At 42.3% G+C, this 19,995-nt stretch overlaps 1 protein-coding gene across 2 annotated transcripts in view; it reads left to right on the plus strand.

The window, feature by feature from the left end:
- Positions 1-19,995, plus strand: part of SPAG16 (sperm associated antigen 16) — a 1,690,414-nt gene that overhangs the window by 1,122,195 nt on the left and 548,224 nt on the right. For both annotated transcript variants that reach the window (XM_082260930.1, XM_082260929.1), the window contains exon 15: positions 13,906-14,032. In XM_082260930.1, the coding sequence (XP_082117056.1) occupies positions 13,906-14,032 (127 nt within the window). The remainder of the gene's footprint in view (positions 1-13,905; positions 14,033-19,995) is intronic.

Consider the following 19,995-nt stretch of genomic DNA (forward strand, 5'->3'; position numbering starts at 1 on the left):
AAGGTTAATAAAAAATAGGAGATGGGTGAAGGGGGTAGGGGAAGGGATGAAGAGAAGGAAAAAGTAGTTGGAGAAAAAAATAAAAGTGGGTGGGCGGAGGAGGTTGCGGGTAGTGTCCAGATAGCCACACACCATTCATTTTAAGATAAGGCATAGGATGGCTCCTAAATAATGAGAATATTCAACAGAGAAACAAATATGATCCCAGTAAAACCATGTAGTTGTATGTTCTTACAATTTGTCCTGGAGAGCAGAGGTCAGTTGTTCCATGCTTTCTATATCGTTCCCTCTGGCAAACCAATGAGCAAGGGTAGGAATAGATTGTTTCTTCCACATGGCTGGGATACATGCTCTAGCTGGGTTAAGTAAATGTTTAAGTATGAATTTGTGATTTATTTTTTTATGGAAAAGAGGAGTCAGGTTAGGAAAAACCGCTGCAGGGTCATCTAACAAAGAGATATCCTTGAATTTGTAAATAAATGAGTGGACTTGCTGCCAGAATGTACAGATTCCAGGACAATCCCAAAAAATGTGCAAAAATGTGCCTTTATGAGAATCACATCTCCAACAAGGATCGTTTAGTTGTGGAAATAGTTTGGTCAGCACAGATTGGGTTCTATACCACCGTGTCACAATTTTGTTGGCTGTTTCCTGGTACTTACTACATAACGATGATTTTTGGGCAAAAAAAAAGAGAATCCAATCTTTGTTGTTCTGTAAAAGTGACCTGGAGGTATTTTTCCCATTTGGTAAGAAAGGGGGTATCTAATTGCCCAATGAAGATCTAGTAGAGATTTGTATGAAAGTGACAAAGATTTCAGTATCAGACCGTTCCCAGACAGAGCTCCTCAAATGCGCTGAGGGGCCTCTCCAATAGATGTGGCTTGGGTAATGTGCTCAGAAAATGTGACAGTTGGAAAGCCTGCCAGTGGTCCAGGAAATGGGATCCCAAGCCCATAAGCAGGGCCCTGCTCGGGATCCAGCCGTCTGTGTGAAGAAAATAGGATGCGCGTAAGAGCTTCTTGGGCTAGTGCATGCTGGGTCTGACAGTCGCAGACTGAATGTGGGATGACCTATTATCGGAGTCAAAGGAGATGCAAAACTGTTGAGAGAGGAATGTTTTTAAAACCTTTCAGACTCGGTCAAAGTGGGTCCAAATCAATTAAGAGGTGGTGGGAGATCTGAGAAGTAAATAATTTGCCTGCCCAAGGAAGGCCCAAGATGGGTGCCTCTGTAGTGTCCTGTCCTAGAGAGACCCATAATTTATTGCTATACCTACACCAGTCCACCATTCTATTCATGTGGACTGTGATAAAATAAAAATCTGGGTCTGGGAGCCCTAAGCCTTCCTTGAGTTTAGGTCGGGTCAGAAGTGCTCTGGCAAGTCGGGGAGGTTTACCCTGCCAGACAAAGTTAACAGTGGCGGATCTTACCGAGTGAAAATATGTTTGGGGGATCTTAATAGGCAAAGCCTGCAATAAGTATAAAAGTCTGGGCATCGCATAAATTTTGAGCACATTGCAGCAGCCGAACCACGATAAGGCCAGATTGTTCCATCTTTCTAAATCGGCAGACAATGAGAACAAAAAGGGCCAGAAATTAAGCTTAAATATGGAGTTCAGATTTGCAGAAATTTCTGTCCCTAAGTATTGGATACAGCGAGTGTCCCATCTAAAGGGGAAATTAGGCGGTAGGCCTGTAAGAGTTGAGTCTGAAAGAAAAACATTAAGAGACTCTGATTTTTGGAGGTTTGCCTTAAAATTCGACAAGGAGCCATCATTTTTCAATTTCCATAAAAAGGAAAGTAAGCAAGTAGGAGGTTTCATGATATAAAAAATGAGGTCATCGGCATAAACTGCCACCCTGTGGTGGTAAGTGGCGTTTTTTTTTTTTTTGTATGAGTTGAAGAAATGGTTCTAGAGTGAGTATAAGGGAGTGATGATAGGGGACAGTTGGAGTTAAAGCGGAGTTCCGGCCAAATTTTTTTTTTTTTAGCAAAAAATACCCCTAGAATAGTCAGGGCTAGTACATTTAAACAACGCTATCCTCTAGGCTGTCCCCCGTTTGGTTTAAATGCAGCATGAATTACTTACCTTGTGAAGTTCTTGTCCAGCGCGGCCATCTGCGGTGTGGGCAGCTGAAGCCGCAGTGTTCCTCTTCCTGGATTTCGCAAGTCCCAGAATGCTATACCCTTTGTCACTTCCTGGGGCAGGCGCGTCATCCCACAGCTGGTTCCGCATCATTGCGCATGCCCAGAAGCTGTTCTCCATCCATCAGCAGAGAATGATGCGCCTGCATTGGAAGTGACGAGGGACACCGGTGCAGGCGCATTGACTCCTAGGATTGATGACACTCATCTCCCAGGAGTCAATGCAAAGCAGAAATTGACGTCCGCAGCCGGGGCCGCATAAGGAGGAAGTGCAGTGATTATTCATTAAAAATAAGGTAAGTGAACCAAAAAAAAAAAAATATCCAATTCCTTTTTTAGAATGTAATAATGTTATGTATGGTGTGAAGTTTAAAATGTGTCCGGAACTCCACTTTCAAGCAGTTAACTCGCATGGTAGCATACATGGAAGATATCCAAGAGAAGATTGGGGTAGGCATAACGAAGCATTAGAGGGTTTGGTTTCAAAGAGAAAGGTCCAGTCAACTCTGTTGAAGGCCTTTTCAGCGTCTGTAGACAGAAGCATCAGAGGGGTGTTGAGTTTCTTGTCTGATGCAATAATATATAGGGTTCTAATTGTGTTGTCTCTTGCTTCTCTGGATTGAATAAACCCTACCTGATTTAATGGGATAAGACGTTTCATAATGACATTCAATCTGGTTGCGATGAGTTGGTAAATAGTTTGATATCGCAATTCAAAAGCAAAATGGCACAGTAGCTGGCACACTGCAGCGGGTCTGGTTTTGGAATAAGGGAAATGCTAGCCCTTAGTAACTCGGGGGGGGGGGGGGGAGACACTCTGACCATCTGAAATAGCATTAAAAGCCTCTAGGAAGTAAGGCGTGAGCTGCGATTGGAAGGAACTAGAATATGCAAGTGTAGAGCCATCCAGGCCTCGGGCTGGAGGGGGGGGAGAAAGAAAAAAAAAAGGGGGGGGGTCAACGATGGCTCAGTTAAGGCTAGGGTAGGTAGTAAAGGGTTAGGGTGGAAAAAGGAGTTAAACAGGGAGGGAAAGGAGGAAAGATGGAGATTAGGCTAATGCTCATAAGAGCAATTCTACTGCCACCAGGTGAGAGAAGACCTAGATTGGGTAGTGGTAAGAGCTCCAGCCCGAGGGGGTCCCTACCAACCCAAATGAAAGAAATAGAAAACCATAACATAGTAACTTGTACATAAAAACATTTCTCCCAACACAGGGACAGGTTAATGACAAAGGCGGAAATCCTTTAGAAAGATTTGTATAGGCGGCTAAATAGCATTCTTTCTGTTTGAAACACCCACCTAGCGAAAAGTAAGCATTGCTCTCAAAAGGCCCCTCCTGGTGGAAGGCAGTGATGGTCAATGGGCCCTTTAAGGAATAGTATATACAACCATGTCAGATGAAACGGGTTGTGTGATACAATTGCACTACACATAGCATATCAAGCCCATAAGAAAGGGTGGCAGCCCAAGGTCTCAAGTATGCAGGGGAGGGGGGCATTTTGCCAAAAACATGCAGGTCATCCTGTCGAGGACTAATGGTGTGCCCAGGGAGTCGTGTCACTTGCCGAGATTGAATTTGGAATCCCTTCTGCAGCATGGGCCATGCGGAACCAGGAATGGTGAGAAAGATGGGGATTACTACTTTCTGAGAGAGGTACTGGTATCCGCCCCCCCCCCACCACCCATGATACCACAGGGACCCCCGCATAAGCATAAAGTGTATCACCATTAACATAACCTCCTAATGGAACCAGTCAGTATCCAGGAAGGAGTATCAGTGTGTGATTCCATACTCAAATCTGGAGACCTAGCCAGTATGTGGACTAGTACCAGAGGTATTGACAGCAGTGCTAGGTTTTATATATGAATTGTCTACCATATTGGCCAAAGACAGTGTTGCCAAATGAAGAGAAAATATAACCAATACGGTCAATCCATTGGGTTTCGCCGTAAAGGGTACTTGAATGGAAAATGTTCCAGGTAAGATGAAGTGTTGCTTTTCTTCAAGAGTATAGAGGCCCCAAGATTGAAAAATTATAAGGTACAGCTAAGAGGAAATCAGCGTCGTTCATCATTCCGTGATGCAGATGGTCCGTTCCTTCAGGATCGGTGATTGTCTAAGGCTTGTTGAGGTCTGCCCTGAGACACTATCTGGGGGGATCCGATGAGGCATCAATAGTAAGCCAGCTAGGGACAGGCAAGTGATCCATCTCAGCAAAGGTGAATAGGCCAGGTAACTCTGATGGGTGACGCAGCAAAAAGAAACGATTGCCTCTGCATACTTTTAAGCGTAAGCAGTAACCCAAAGTGTAAGACATTCCCAGTTCCATGACCCTCTCCAGCAGGGGTTTCAATGTTCTGCGCATTAGCAGGGTCTTTCTGGAAATGTCAGTCAGGAGGTGATCATGGGCCCCGTCAAATTCCAAAACTCCTATTCTCCATGCTTGCTTCATAATCTCTTATTTAAGCTTGTAGGAGTGCAGACTACAGAGCACATCTCTGGGCCTGAATGGTAGATTGAGGGCCAAGAGTTTGGTGAACCCTGTCAATGGCATCCTCCATTTACGGGGGTGCAATCCAGATACCTGTTAAAAATGGCAGTAACGTGTGAACGGAGTTCTGCCTGTGTTACACACATTGGAATGCCCCAAAGCCAAATGTTTTGTCTACGACTGCAATTTTCAAGGATGTCAAGAAGTAGGTGAAGCTGTACAACTTGGTCAGCCAGGTCAGTATTAGCAGATTGGAAGTGATCAATGGTATGTGTCACAGATCCTTTATACTGTTCCAGTACTGCCGCCCTAGCATCTACCTCGGACACCTCTTGCTTGAGCACCTGCAATTCTCCTCTCAGTGCAGATTCCACTAGATTAGCTAGAGCTTCAAAGTCGTCTCTTGTGGGTAACTGCTGAAGAAAGGCCCATAGGGTCTGCTCAGTCAAATGTGCAGAAGAGGGTCTGAGCTGTAATGTGTCTTTGGGGAGAGTACTCACTGTGTTCTGTGAAGTAGATCCAAGCAGCTGGGTGCCAGCATCAGTGTTATGGCTGCAATTGAGGCTCTGTGATGGGCTAGCTGCAGCTGGTGAGAGGCACGGATCAAGGCTGTAATTTCCATCCCTCGCTTCTGGAGACATAGAGAAAGAGCGAGGTAGGCATGAAGAGTAGGGATGATCGAACTTTTGAAAAGTTCGGTTCGACCAGAACACCCGAACCTCCCGTAAGTTCGGGTCCGGATTCCAGAACCCCATTGAAATCAATGGGACCCGAACTTCGGTAATCAAAAAACACCATTTTGAAGCCCTAAAACCCAATAAATGCCCCTAAAAAGTGCCTAGGGTTCTGGGTCATGCCCCAGGGACTATTAATCACACAAAAAAAGTTCTTAAAAATTGTCGTTTTTGATAGAGAGACAATTATTGAAAAAATTATTGAAAAAAAAAAATGAGATTTCTTTGGATTTAGTGTCGGGGGTCTAAAAAGTGTACCTGTGAAGTTTCAGCTCTGTAGCATGTCCAGAACCAGAAAAAAAAGATAATTTTTCTTAGAATTTTTATTAGCGCAGGGATGTGGGTCCGCTCCTATCACACCTATATGTGTGCATGTGTATATATACATATACGTGTGTGTGTGTGTATATATACCCCTATACAGAAGTTCAGATGTTATGCCTGCCTCCAAAGACGCCCAAAAAATGCCTAAAAAACGCCTGCAACAACACACCTGGGCGTTTTTGTTGCAGGCGTTTATTGGGAATTTTTTGGGCATCTTTGGAGGCAGGCATGACATCTGAACTTCTGTATAAGGGTATATATACACACACACATACTGTATATGTATATATACACATATAGGTGTGAAAGTAGCGGAACCCGATCCATGCGCTAATGAAATTATTTGCAGGGATGTGGCTCCGCTCCAGCTGCATGCTCTGGGGGCACTTAGCAGGAGGGAGGGCCAATAACCCAGGGGAGGGACCCGAGAAGAGGAAGATTGGGGCTGATCTGTGCAAAACCGCTGCACAGAGCAGGTGAGTATAACATGTTTGTTATTTTTTTTTTTTAAAGAAAGTCTTTAGGATTACTCTAATGGTGACAGGGGAGATCCCTGCTGTGTCCCCTTGCGAATGGAGAAGGCATCCGGCCGGTGGCCATTAACCCTTACCCTGGCTATCAGGTTCAAATAGAGCAATCCAATGATAGCACCTTTGGGCATAAGCCTGTATGTTGTATGGGTAAACGCATATAATCCCAGGCCACACTATTGAACACCTTCTCAACATTGGTGGATAAAAGGGGGTTTTGGGAGTCTGGGGACCCTGGATGAGGTTCAAAGCATTAATCGTGTTGTCAAGGGCTTCACACCCTGGGATGAAGCCTACCTGGTTTAGAGAGACAGGACAGGTTAATAGAGGAAGATCAATTGCCAATATTTTTTAATGCAGATTTACATTCACGTTAAGGAGTGAAATAGATCGGTAACTAGAGCAATTTGGCTGGGTTCTTGCCTTCCTTCATGAGGACTGTATTATGTGCTTGTAAAAGTGAAGTGGGAGGGGAGAGGTCATCTCCTGCAGATAAAAATCCGCTAAGAAGAGGGGTATCCGATATCTGCAAAAGATTTATAGTACAGTATTGGGAAGTAAGTCCGCCTGGCTCCGAACTTTTGCTGGGTTTGAGTCGAGAGATTGCAGCTGAAACCTTTCCTGAGAGATCTGCTTTTCCAGTTGTTTGGCCATGGAACGGGAACGTTTGGGCGGGCCATAGCATTCCAAAAAGGAGTCATTGGGGGAATGATTGGAATTGGGAGTCTTGTTTTTGGAGATTATAGATTTATTATTAGGCGAAATGGATTAATGATAACTGACATTAAGCTCTTTTACCTCTTCAGCCATTTAGATTTAGCTTTTCTTTTTTACAAGTCCATGGTTAGGCTTCCCATACTGGTGTACCTGAAGCAAATGTCTTTTCAGTTCCTTTGATACAAATGGCACTTGTAGCGCCCAAAACAATAGTTTAATTGCTAATACCATGTGCCAATTGCAGATGATTTACAGCAATAAAGTGCAATTATTGTACAAAAAAACATAATGAAAGCAAGTTGGAAAGTAACTAATCATACTGATTAATGCAGAAGAGAAATTAAAAAATATATAAATTGGCCCTATAAAGGTGAAGAAAGCGGAACAAATACAGTACATAATTATTTTGTAAAAAGTAAATGATTACATAAGTCAGACAGAAAAACAGGTATAAGTTCAGGTTTTACAGATCTTTAAAAAAAAAAAAAAAAATCCATGAAAAGACATCTGTTTGAACATTATGTTCTGAAAGCTGTATGGCCTTTTAGTATGTTACTATTAGGAAGATATAAAGTACCTTTTACCAGCATGAATTTGTTGTGCACTAATATATTTTGGAAGATATGGAAATCTGACCTTCATGTGTAAAAATGTTAATAGATGACAATTGACTTTAACATTATTCTTTTAATTGTAAGCGCTAAGCAAGTTTATTTTAATAACATGTTGCAAATGGCATGTTAGTGTTTAGAACAATTTTCTTTTCCTGGACACTGTACGGATGTTTAAACTTGTGCTTTTTTGGACTTAATTTCAAGTGTTTTTTTGCACGAATTTGTGAGTATTTGCACGTATTCGCATACACAATACCTTCCTAGGTAAAATGAATTCATATTTATGCTCATATGCGCGTATTTGTGCGTATTTGCACGCAGCGGCACAAAATACTGACCAGGAATGCAGATTTTCCAATTTATTTTTTTGTACTGAGGAATACTCTGCACTTGTTTACGTGCCCACATTGTATATAATGGGCTACATTTTAGCTCGGTAAAAAAAAAGCTTTTTCAAGCTGCAGTGTGTAAGAGGCCTTATGCTGTTTGTCCTAATAACAATATTTCTTAAGCTTTTAATTATTTAAAAAAATTGCTGCGCAAATGTTTATGTCATAAATAACCTCTGTAATGTGTCTAGTATGTTCATTTTCCTACGATGGTTAGCTCCATTTTCTGAAATCCCTTTATCGGGAAAATACTGCATTATGGCCACTAGGTGGAGCTGATGATTATAGGAAATAAACATATTAGACACATGTCTGTTCATGTTATTTTATATATTTATTTATTTTTTAACAGTATTAACCACTTGCTGACTGCCGCAAGTACATATACTGCAGTGGTCTGCCCCCCCTGGGCAAAGTGACGTATGGGTACGTCACTCGCCCACGAGCCAATAGGGGGCGAGCGCGCGCCGCCGGAGGCGCGCTCCCGCCCCTGCTCGTTCACTGCCATCCCAGCGCGAGTGACCGGCGGCTCCGATGTCCGCCGGTCACTCGTGATCTCCCGCTGGAGAGGGAGAAATGCAGGTGGCTAATGTAAACAAAGCCGCCTGTCATTCTCCCTGGTGTAACTGCAGAGATCATATGATCCTGCTATGTAGGATCGTATGTCTCTGTGGTTACATCAAAAGCCACGCCCCTTTACAGTTAGAAGCACGCCCCTAGGGACACACTTAACCCCTGGATGTCTTATAAAGTTAACCCCTTCCCTGCCAGTGTCATTTTTACAGTAACAGTGCATATGTATAGCACTGATTACTGTAGTAATGTCACTGGTACTCCCAAAAGTGTCAAAAATGTCAGTCAAGGGTCTAATCTGTCTGTCGCAAAGTCGCAGTCCCGCAAAGAAAATCGCAGATCACTGCCATTACTAGTTTAAAAAAAACAATAAAAATGACATAAATCTTTCCCTTAATTAGTAAATGCAATAACTTTTGCGCAAACTAATCAAAATACGCTTATTGCGATTTTTTTTCACCAAAATTATGTAGCAGAAAAAAAATTGGCCTAAAATGTTAAAAAATTTTGATTTTTACATTTTTGGGGGGGGGGGGGGAATTTCATATAAAAAAAAATTTGAAAAATATTGTTATTTTTTCAAAATTGTCGCTCTTTTTTTGTTTATAGCGCAAAAAGTAAAAATTGCGCAGGTGATCAAATACCACCAAAAGAAAGCTCTGTTTGTGGGAAAATAAAGACGTCAATTTCATTTGGGTACAGTGTCGCACGACCGCGCAATTGTCCGTTAAAGTCATGCAGTGCCGAATCGCAAAATAGGCCCTGGTCTTTGAGCAGCCAAATCCTTTGGGGCTAAAAGTGGTTAAATGAAAGAGCAAACATTTATTATACTGCAGCCTTCCACTTCTTATGTAGGCTTTTCTCTCTTTATTTTCATCAGGTGAAAATAACAGAAACAAGATGTCATGCAGATTTAGCAGTTGGAGGGTTAAGACAGACCCTTTACCACTGACAGGGGTACTTACAATGATCAGCTTTTATTCATTTATGTAAATTCTTTATCCCAAAAGAAAAGAAAAACTGCTTAGAAAGTGTTCGCTGGAGTTTGTCTTCAATTTGTTATGTGTCTAAATCTGCTAGTGCATATAACGATACCCCCCCAGTTTAATAATTTTGGTGTCCAAAGGTGTCTCTGTTGCTCTTTCATTCAGAGTGTAGGCATTCTAGGGCAGGGAGTGTGTTGCTGCCATATTGCCAGGAGAAAAGCCCTACAAAAGAAAATGAATGCAGCCTCCATATCTAAGGAAATTAGTAAGCTTCAATATATTACATTTTTGATTTTGGGTTTAATACCATTTTAACAAAAATTAAGATTTAGATCCCCTCTACCTGTGCACCCTAAAGGGGAAAGCCTAAACAAATATGTGCAACAAATACAGATAAATGACATTCATATGTAACAAAAGTACAAATAATTATATTACATTGATAAATCAAGTATTGTAAAAATCAAGTGTTGAAAAACATTTGTGAAGCAGCTGGTTGTAAAGCTACTAAGCCTGAATAATGTGCAAAATCAAAATCGATAAACCACTCTCCTGGTGTAGCCAAATATATATTAACTTGTTATAAAAATATCCATTAACACCAAAGTGCTCCAATATGTGCAATAATTAGGGTTGCAGAGATCTTCTCTGAATCCTTCATAGAATTAGACTGCAATCTTTGTGCTCTCATCCACCACCATTGAGCAAAATACCTACACACCAGAGGTAAGTTTGGATATCGCATGTAGGAGAAAACCCTCTTATCATTAGAGGAACCCCTTTTTCCATCAGCTCCAAGCAAACTCCAAACCATTATATCATAGGAACAGGAAAAGACCTTCCATAGTGCAGTATTTAGGTAACTTTAATAAAACGCAAGGTTATAAATTACACTTACAGTGTTGAACATAAAGCAGAGCTCTCTTCATTTTGCAGGGACACCACTCTGCGTTCCAAATGGCGGAAGTGACGTGTAATACCATTTTAAACTTACCCTCTTTACCAGCCTTTTTCAACCAGTCTGCCCAGGCACCCTGGGGTGCCTTGAGGTTTCTTCAGAGGTGCCTTGGCAAAATGCCTAACATTTGATCAAAAATTGTATACAAGCCCACAGGTGCCTCTTAATTACACAAAACCATGGGTTTTCATTATGCACCATTACAATTTTCTAGACACTGGCATCCTCACAACCAATGACGTCATCAGTTGATAAAGATGATGCCTGTTGCCTCCACAGCATCCTGATTTGACCCTCCTGTGCTCCTCTCCCTCAGCACTGGGGTCACATTAGCTGAGATAATTAAAGGAGAAGAGAAACATATGAATACTAGTCAGTACCGGTGTGCAAAAGTTATTCGCTTTGAAAGAATAAATCACCGCTAACGTTGGGCGTCCTACGTGTGTATGTTCCTGCATTATGTAAAACTATTAGAATTGTTTTTTACATTTTTGATTGGGGTGCCTCAAGACTGTCCATAATTTGAGAAACACTACTCTATACCCTGACCCTAAGAATGCATGTACCTTAAGCCCTTTCTATTTCTAACCTAGTGTAGCACTACTCCCTTGGGAGCTGCTGGTTACAGGTTCCCCTGGGTTACTATTAGCAACAGCATGACAGTTCAACATTTTCCCAAGTGTTTTAGCTCTGTCAGGAAACAGTCCAGTGGCTTTGGTTTTTGTGTTTTTATTTAGAACTTGGGTAGGAGAAGGGAATGAGTGGGATACTCCAACTTGTATAACTATGCACAATTTGCTGGGATGACTGATTAATGCTGATTAACGCTGAGTAATGCTGAATAGCACTGTATAACGCTAGTCACGGCTAGGCCGCTGCTTCACCTTGTCATAAGTAGTGAAATAGAATTGAGTGAACTTCCTGAGGTAAACTGTACTGTACTGCAGAACAATCTTCAGGGCCATTCCTGGCACCCCCTTTGCTTCTAAACTTCAGGGTCAACTACACGGCACCCCCTTTACTGTTAAACTTCCTGTGTGAGCTACAGTGCCTTGCGAAAGTATTCAGCCCCCTTGAACTTTGCGACCTTTTGCCACATTTCAGGCTTCAAACATAAAGATATAAAACTGTAATTTTTTGTGAAGAATCAACAACAAGTTGGACACAATCATGAAGTGGAACAAAATTTATTGGATATTTCAAACTTTTTTAACAAATAAAAAACTGATAAATTGGGCGTGCAAAATTATTCAGCCCCCTTAAGTTAATACTTTGTAGCGCCACCTTTTGCTGCGATTACAGCTTGGGGTAAGTCTCTATCAGTTTTGCACATCAAGAGACTGAAATTTTCGCCCATTCCTCCTTGCAAAACAGCTCGAGCTCAGTGAGGTTGGATGGAGAGCGTTTGTGAACAGCAGTTTTCAGTTCTTTCAACAGATTCTCGATTGGATTCAGGTCTGGACTTTGACTTGGCCATTCTAACACCTATGTTTTGGATCATTGTCTTGTTGGAAGACAAATCTCTGTCCCAGTCTCAGGTCTTTTGCAGACTCCATCAGATTTTCTTCCAGAATGGTCCTGTATTTGGCTCCATCCATCTTCCCATCAATTTTAACCATCTTCCCTGTCCCTGCTGAAGAAAAGAAGGCCCAAACCATGATGCTGCCACCACCATGTTTGACAGTAGGGATGGTGTGTTCAGGGTGATGAGCTGTGTTGCTTTTACGCCAAACATAACGTTTTGCATGGTTGCCAAAAAGTTCGATTTTGGTTTCATCTGACCAGAGCACCTTCTTCCACATGTTTGGTGTGTCTCCCAGGTGGCTTGTGGCAAACTTTAAACGACACTTTTTATGGATATCTTTAAGAAATGGCTTTCTTCTTGCCACTCTTCCATAAAGGCCAGATTTGTGCAATATACGACTGATTGTTGTCCTATGGACAGAGTCTCCCACCTCAGCTGTAGATCTCTACAGTTCATCCAGAGTGATCATGGGCCTCTTGGCTGCATCTCTGATCAGTCTTCTCCTTGTATGAGCTGAAAGTTTAGAGGGATGGCCAAGTCTTCATAGATTTGCAGTGGTATGATACTCCTTCCATTTCAATATTATCGCTTGCACAGTGCTCCTTGGGATGTTTAAAGCTTGGGAAATCTTCTTGTATCCAAATCCGGCTTTAAACTTCTCCACAACAGTATCTCAGACCTGCCTGGTGTGTTCCTTGTTCTTCATGATGCTCTCTGCGCTTTAAACGGACCTCTGAGACTATCACAGTGCAGGTGCATTTATACGGAGACTTGATTACACACAGGTGGATTCTATTTATCATCATTAGTCAATGAGGTCAACATTGGATCATTCAGAGATCCTCACTGAACTTATGGAGAGAGTTTCCTGCACTGAAAGTAAAGGGGCTGAATAATTTTGCACGTCCAATTTTTCAGTTTTTTATTTGTTAACAAAGTTTGAAATATCCAATAAATTTTGTTCCACTTCATGATTGTGTCCCACTTGTTGATTCTTCACAAAAAATTACAGTTTTATTTCTTTTTAGGTTTGAAGCCTGAAATGTGGAAATAAGTCGCAAAGTTCAAGGGGGCCGAATACTTTCGCAAGGCACTGTAGCTCCTTGATCCCCTGACTTCTCTGGAGTGGTCCCCTCTCCTAGGCAGACCCTGTGGCAAATCCTAGAGTACTCACGACACTGTTTTTCCTGAGAGACTCTGCCACCAGCTCCACTGTCAGCACTCTGGATCCTCTGCAGTTCACTAGGCCGACTGCCTGAACCACCTTCCTCACACCTGCAGGAGGAGATACCAGCTGCCTGCCTTCTCCTGGGACTCTGCTTCCTGCCAAAGACGCCCTGTCACATGTCCCCTCCGTATTTATGGTTAATCCCAGAATGCATTGCAGGAATGCCCTCCCACTGGGACTGCCATAAAACATGATGTGTCACTGGCTGGGTTTCCTCCACTGTCCAACAAGCTCCCTAATTGGATACAGTGGGGACACTCCCTCAGACCCAGTGAATCACACCTGGAAACATGTGACAGGCAAACTATTAGACCAGGCTTCCCTGATAAGCAGCAGGAGCAACAGATGCTTTTACCTAGCACCTACCTAGCTAGGAGGGTGCTACACTAGTAAACCCCAACCTGAATTATCAGGCTCACATCTTCGCTCCACCTCTAGTTCATGACAGTCTGACTTCCAATGGTGCTGATTTGTAGGAGTGCTAGAATTGCTGCTCTTAAAAGTCCATGTCCATGCAAAGGCTAGTAATTAACCCTAGCCACTAACAATGGAACCTAACGTAAACCCATTTTCAAAGTAAAAATTCAAAATGTTTGTGTTCAAATTAATGTGTGCTCTTTGCTACAATGGATTATGTCACTATTTTTTCACAATGGGTACCAATATAACACTTTCTTTTCCGGCAGGGAGACACCATTGCATCCTGTGATTCTTATGGTGTTCTGAAGCTGTGGGATGTGCGAAAAGTGTCAGTGATGCTGTCAATTGATGCAGGACCTCACCCAGGAAATCAGGTGGCCTTTGATCCATCAGGTATGTACAGATCCTTGGTGTTTCGGTGAAATGTGATAATAAAAACGTAACTGCTGCTCTGGCAGATGAACCATCACATCCTTGGTACTTGATGTGAAAATATTGATCCAGAAGAATATTGTATAGAAGAATATGGTGGTAATGAGCTACAGTTTGCAGTTGTTGTGACAGAGTGAAAGGTTTCATGTGCTTTATACATAATCGAGGAAAAGGTTTGTTGTGTAATGCAATCATCAGCTAAATTACCATTGATCTTATTGTAGACACTTTAAAGTGTTTAAAGGTGCAGATCACATCTAGTGTTGAAATACTAGTTGTTAAACATATTTGGCTTGCTTTAGTGAAAATGACGCTTATATAATTTTTATGAATTAAATTCATAACTCAAGAACTGCTGTCTAAACAAGAAGCAGAATATTGATTTTATATGATGAAATGTTGAAGTAATTTATGTGAGCCACTGTTAGCCAAGTGATTGTAAAGTCTCGTTTTTTTTTTTTTTTTTAAAATAACAAATATGTTAGACTTACCTGCTCTGTGTAGTTGGCTTTGCACAGAGTGGACTGGATCCTCCTCTTCTTGGGTCCCCCTTCTGTGCTCCTGGCCCCTCCCTCCTGTTGAGTGCCCCCACTGCAAGCAGCTTGCTATGGGGGCACTTGAGCCAAGTCACAGCTCCCTGTGTCCATTCAGACACAGAGTTGTGACCCGACCCCGCCCCCTCTCTCTTCTGATTGGCTGACTGATTTGATTGTCAACAGCTGGAGCCAATTGTGCCACACTGCTGTCTCAGCCAACATCTCCTGCAACATCGCTGGATAGAGATGGGCTCAGGTAAGTATTAGGGGGGCTGAAGGGGAGGCTGCTGCACACAGAATGCATTAAGATAAAAAAAACCTTCTGCCTTTACAATCCCTTTTAATTAGTTATAAACCCTTACATATACCCAGTGAAGTGGCTGACCTCAGGTGATTCACAGATATTAAATAAATCCTACTACACAAGCCGTACCTGTTTATTTGCAGTCTTCTCTTTTAAAACTTGATGGGGAATTCAGAAAAAAGGGGATGGAGAGCTGAGGTTACACTCTGCAGAGCTTGGTAAGAGGAGCTCTAATAGCTGATTGAAATGAAAGGGCACACCCCCCTTTACACTGCACACAGGAACAGCGCTGAGATTGTCATTTAGCTGGAAGTCCCTCCTCTGTCACCATTTTTCTCATGGTGTCAGAAAAACTTTTCAAAAGTGACTGCTGCTGATAGCAGTGGAACAAAGCTCTTAGCTGAGACAAGGACACACTATAGAGGAGGAGGAAACAACATTATGTGTATCCCTCACATTGTGGCATTATGTGCACTTTGAGAGGGTGTTCTGACTATCCCCTTCCCTTTGCTCTCCTGCATGGTCATCCAGCAGCGGCTGCTGGATCTGTGTTGGTGGGCGATGGGTTGGAGGAGATTTATGTGGCTTGTTTTGTTTGTAATTTTTATTTTGTTTTGTTTTTTGATTTAGGGGTTATATGACATGTTTGTATGCGAAGTCAAGGAGCATAGACTCTCAGTAGTGTAGTGGGTGTGCATATTTAATTGATTTATTGATTAATTGTTCAATTGCCTAATTGCCATGCCATGCTTACTTGTATCATACATATATATATTTCATGCAATGTATGTGTATATGAGGTTTGAGGAAGCGTTGACTTTTTGTTCCTGCCATACCTGTGATGTGATTTTAATGCTTCAGTAACGTTACCAAGGAGTGCAGCAATATTCCGGATTTTTGCATGTCTCTACACACTATAGAGGGATATGCTTTGTTCATATTTCATGTCTGAGGTTTACAACCACTTTAAATCTCCTAAACCACAAAAGACAGGTATAGCAGGCTCTTAGGCCTTGTTCACACAGGGTTTATCTATGCATAAGTCCATGTGAGGCCACGTTTACTCTCATTGATGTATATTGGGACACAGACACTGCATGAACACAGCTGCTGCTCTCAATTTTATATCCGCGCATGTTCCTGAACTCAGAGTGTGCATTTTGGGACATGCACCTGTACTCTCTCTTACGTCATAAAAAAAGCAGCTGCTGTATCTGTGCTGCTGTGTCCCATTTGACATCAATGGGACTGCCTGCATGCAGATGCATGGAACACTTGAGCATTTCTTTTCATTGCTTGTAAATATGGCCATCCAAGGTGTACACTTCAGTGCTAAAACTGTGCTAAGAAACGTGGCAACCACGTTTCACTTTCCAAGTCTATATATTCCATGGTACCTTGCTGTCCGCAAGCCGGGATTTCTGTACTGATTTCACCTCCTAAAATTCCTCCTCTCAGGCTCTCTGCAGTTCAATAGGCAGGCTCTGTGAATTACATGATACAGCAGTGCATATACACACAGTGGCGGCTGGTGCTCGGTAATTTGGGGGGTTGGCGGCAAACCAATGCACTCCCCCCTGACGAACAGTCGGTTGGCAAGCAGGCAAACTCCCCCCCCCGCCTGCCTCCTTACCTCCTCCTGTCCGAGCCGGAGACCGGAGAGTGCTGGATGGCTGAGCCGCTGTGCTTCTCCTCCAGCTGTGTGTCTTCTGCCTTCTCCTGGCCACTGGCCAGTAAGATCGCTTCTCCTTTTGGCCAATCGGGAAAGGGGTCTCACAACCCTCTTCCTGATTGGCTGGGAGGAGAGTCAGTGTGACAATATCGAATATTTTTCTGCTATTGCCATACAACTGGGTGGGCTCAGGGCGCAGTTCTCTGCTCCCCGAGCCCATCCTATTTGAAGCCTATTAGAGCCTCTGGCTCTAATCACGTGCTTAAATAAAAATCCCCTATTTGAATCCATGCGTCCGGCACCCTGCATGTAGATTAGGGGGCCAGACGCATGGATTGGGGGGGGGGGGCGCCACTGTATACACAGATCATAGTAAATATATGGCATATACAGTAATTCAATGAAAAGAGATATATGGGGTTTTTTTCTTTCGCAATCATACTTACCTAGGTGGATGCTGCACCGGTCCCCCACTGGCTCTAACACTGAGAACCAAGAGCTCTAACACCACTGATCGCTCAGTTCTTAGGACTCCGTGAGGGCTCGCTCAATTGAGCGCTGAGCTGTGGAGGGGGCGGGAGTGGCTCGCTGAGAGGCTGAGCTGGGTGCTGGTATAGGCATGTGGGCAGATCCCAAGTCCATTGTCGCGATCTTGCCTGAGCCTGGACCGACTCTGTGACACCAGCAGACATTGGACTTCAGCCCGCTTTCTGCTGAAAATGGGTCGCAGGAGTGCAGAACAAACTGCACTCCTGTGATCCACAGGAGAAGTACAGCCAAACGAGCTTCGGCTGTACTTCTCCTTTAAGAAAATGTGTGAGATTCCTCAAAAGTAGCTTTTCAAACTTTAGGATCATTATGATTAATATGAGTAGGCTAGAAATTGAAATTCAGCATGGTGATATGATTATATGAGTTTAAATTTTGATTATAGATACACTTTAACCAAATTACGTTTTTGCATAGTAAAGCTCCCCAGGCTCCTGGAACTCTGAAAGATATATAACTGTATGTCCAGGCAGATTTGTGTTTCTGCTATACATGTCTGTTGCAGTTTCAGAGAATTAAATGTTTGCTTTTAATAAAATCAATGAACATATTTTCATTCTTTCATTGCAATCGGGGTGAGGGTTGACTTTTAACAGTTCAGGACAGCTATGTCTGTACACATCCCTACTATAGAATCTTCATGTATAACACAATCAAGAATAGAAAGCTTATTTAAATAAAACTGGATATTGATGCTTATACTAACTTACTTACATACATATGACAAGCTGAGGTGAACTGATACTCACTGCCTCTGTACCAACTTTCTCATCCCTTCTTATGCTCTGGGTAATACTAACAGTGTCTGTGTAAAGCCCCTCAACTCTAGTCACTGATACTCACCTCTCCAGGGATCCCCCATCCCTCTCCTCTCCCAACCTTCAAATGACATATTGTTTTCTGGTATCAGAGCATAGATAGAGTGGTAACATCAACCCCCCCATCATGTGACTTTGTGTGATTGGGCATATTGAATGGCCGCTAGACCCAAGAACTTCATCACAGATTAAGGTTATTTGCTCCCCTATACCCAGAATCAACAGGTATTTTACAACAGAGAAAGGAGAGCCAAGGGATTGCTACAGAAGTGAGTGTCTGTGGAGGGGACTTTACACCTCTCTTTTCGGGCTACTCCATACAGCATGCAAAATCAACAGATGAACAGTTTATGCTATACAGTAAACAATGAAACTTTTATTTTACGTCTAATTTAAGCTTTAACACAGATTTAACATGTTTTATCATGCTTCTTCTTGGTGGAGCTGCAAATGCTATAGTATGAATGTCATCTGAATGTGTGTTGTAGTCCCTTTTCATGTTTTGGTTGGTCTTGGAAGGCTGCAGTATACATGGGATAAGATAGGTGCTGCTACTATGGAAAATAGACTTGGATCAGGGATTCTCCTAAATTCTGTCAGTGTGTTCCCCATAGTAGATTTTATTAAGGTGTGATTGTATAGTGGTGACAGAGGTTTAAGCACTTGGTGATGGTTTTTGCACTATATATGAGTTGGATGACGCCTACCTAAGCTTTTCATTGGCTGAGTTTCTTTACTAATTAGGTTAATTGGAACTGTAGTAGCTTTTTGAGCTGTCCTTTTTACTGGTGACATGAATCACACACTTTCATGTTACCAGCTCAGATACAGGGCCATTTACTAGACAAATTGCCAGAAACCACAGGCATTTAGATAACCGGGCAGCTAGGAGAAGATGATGATTCCTTAGAAGAAAATTTGAGCCATTCAGCTTTGGCCCCTGAGTCAGGTAAAGGGAAATGGTTTATGTCTCACTGGCGTGTAGAAGTAATATAAAAAATATCCAACTATGCATTGGCTTGTTTCCTTGTCCAGACATTGAGCAGGTTCTGTGTTCCAATGTACTTCAGTCTGATGTATATACATTCCCTTTATTCTCTTTGCAATGACTTCCTTCTTTCTATAGATTGGCCAGCACACAGTCAAACACAAAGTCAAGCAAAATAGCCAGTAAAAAAATATTTTGTCCAGAGTATATCTAATGGAAAGAGACGCAGGTCATAGATTCCTGCCAAAGAGTCTGTAAAAACTCACCCAGTGGTGTGCATCCAGATCTTGGGAATGTAACAAACTCAGAGCTTTTGGAATCTAGGATACAGATTCTTAAAAGCACTGCCTAAATAGTGTAAGTGTTTAGTTATAAATCGGCATATGAACTTTGTCAATATGCAGTGTAATGGAACACCAGAATACTTGTCATTTTCTTGTTTATGGCCTCTGGTAGTTAATGCACTTGGTTTCAATCTCTTCATTGGGTAGTGCTGATTAGTATAGCACTTCTGATGTTATTGGCTTCCTACTGGCTTCACACATGAAAGCAAACACAGTAAAAGTACAAACAACACTATAAAAACATGATGCAAAAAAAAATGCAGATAACTGTCACTCTTCAATTACTACTCAATGCCAAGCAATGCTGATATTTCAATGTCGATCAATCAGAGAATAATTGCTTTGTAGGCATTCTCATGACATTCTCTGATGCAAACATTCTGTCACTTTTTAATAACAGTACAATCTGTTTAGTTCTAGTGCCATAAACAATGTCATTAATTTTCCAACTCTGTCTCTGTCCAGCAGGCTTGTATATCTTGTATATTGTCATAAACTAGGAATGAATGGATTATACATTTTATTTTTGCTTTTTGGGTAGTTGACATGATGGCCCTTTGCAGACCCTCTTGAGAGTTGGCTTCTAGTAAAGCAAAGATTGCTTTTGCCCTGGCAAACAGACCGCTTGGCATCTTTTGCTGACTTTTATCTCAGTAGCACCAGGGAGCATTGCTACAGTTTTACTTTCTCTGAGAGTATCTTGGATGCTAACC

The sequence above is a fragment of the Pelophylax lessonae genome (assembly GCF_965119305.1).
Source record: "Pelophylax lessonae genome assembly, chromosome: 6".
Classification (NCBI taxonomy): Eukaryota; Metazoa; Chordata; class Amphibia; order Anura; family Ranidae; genus Pelophylax; species Pelophylax lessonae.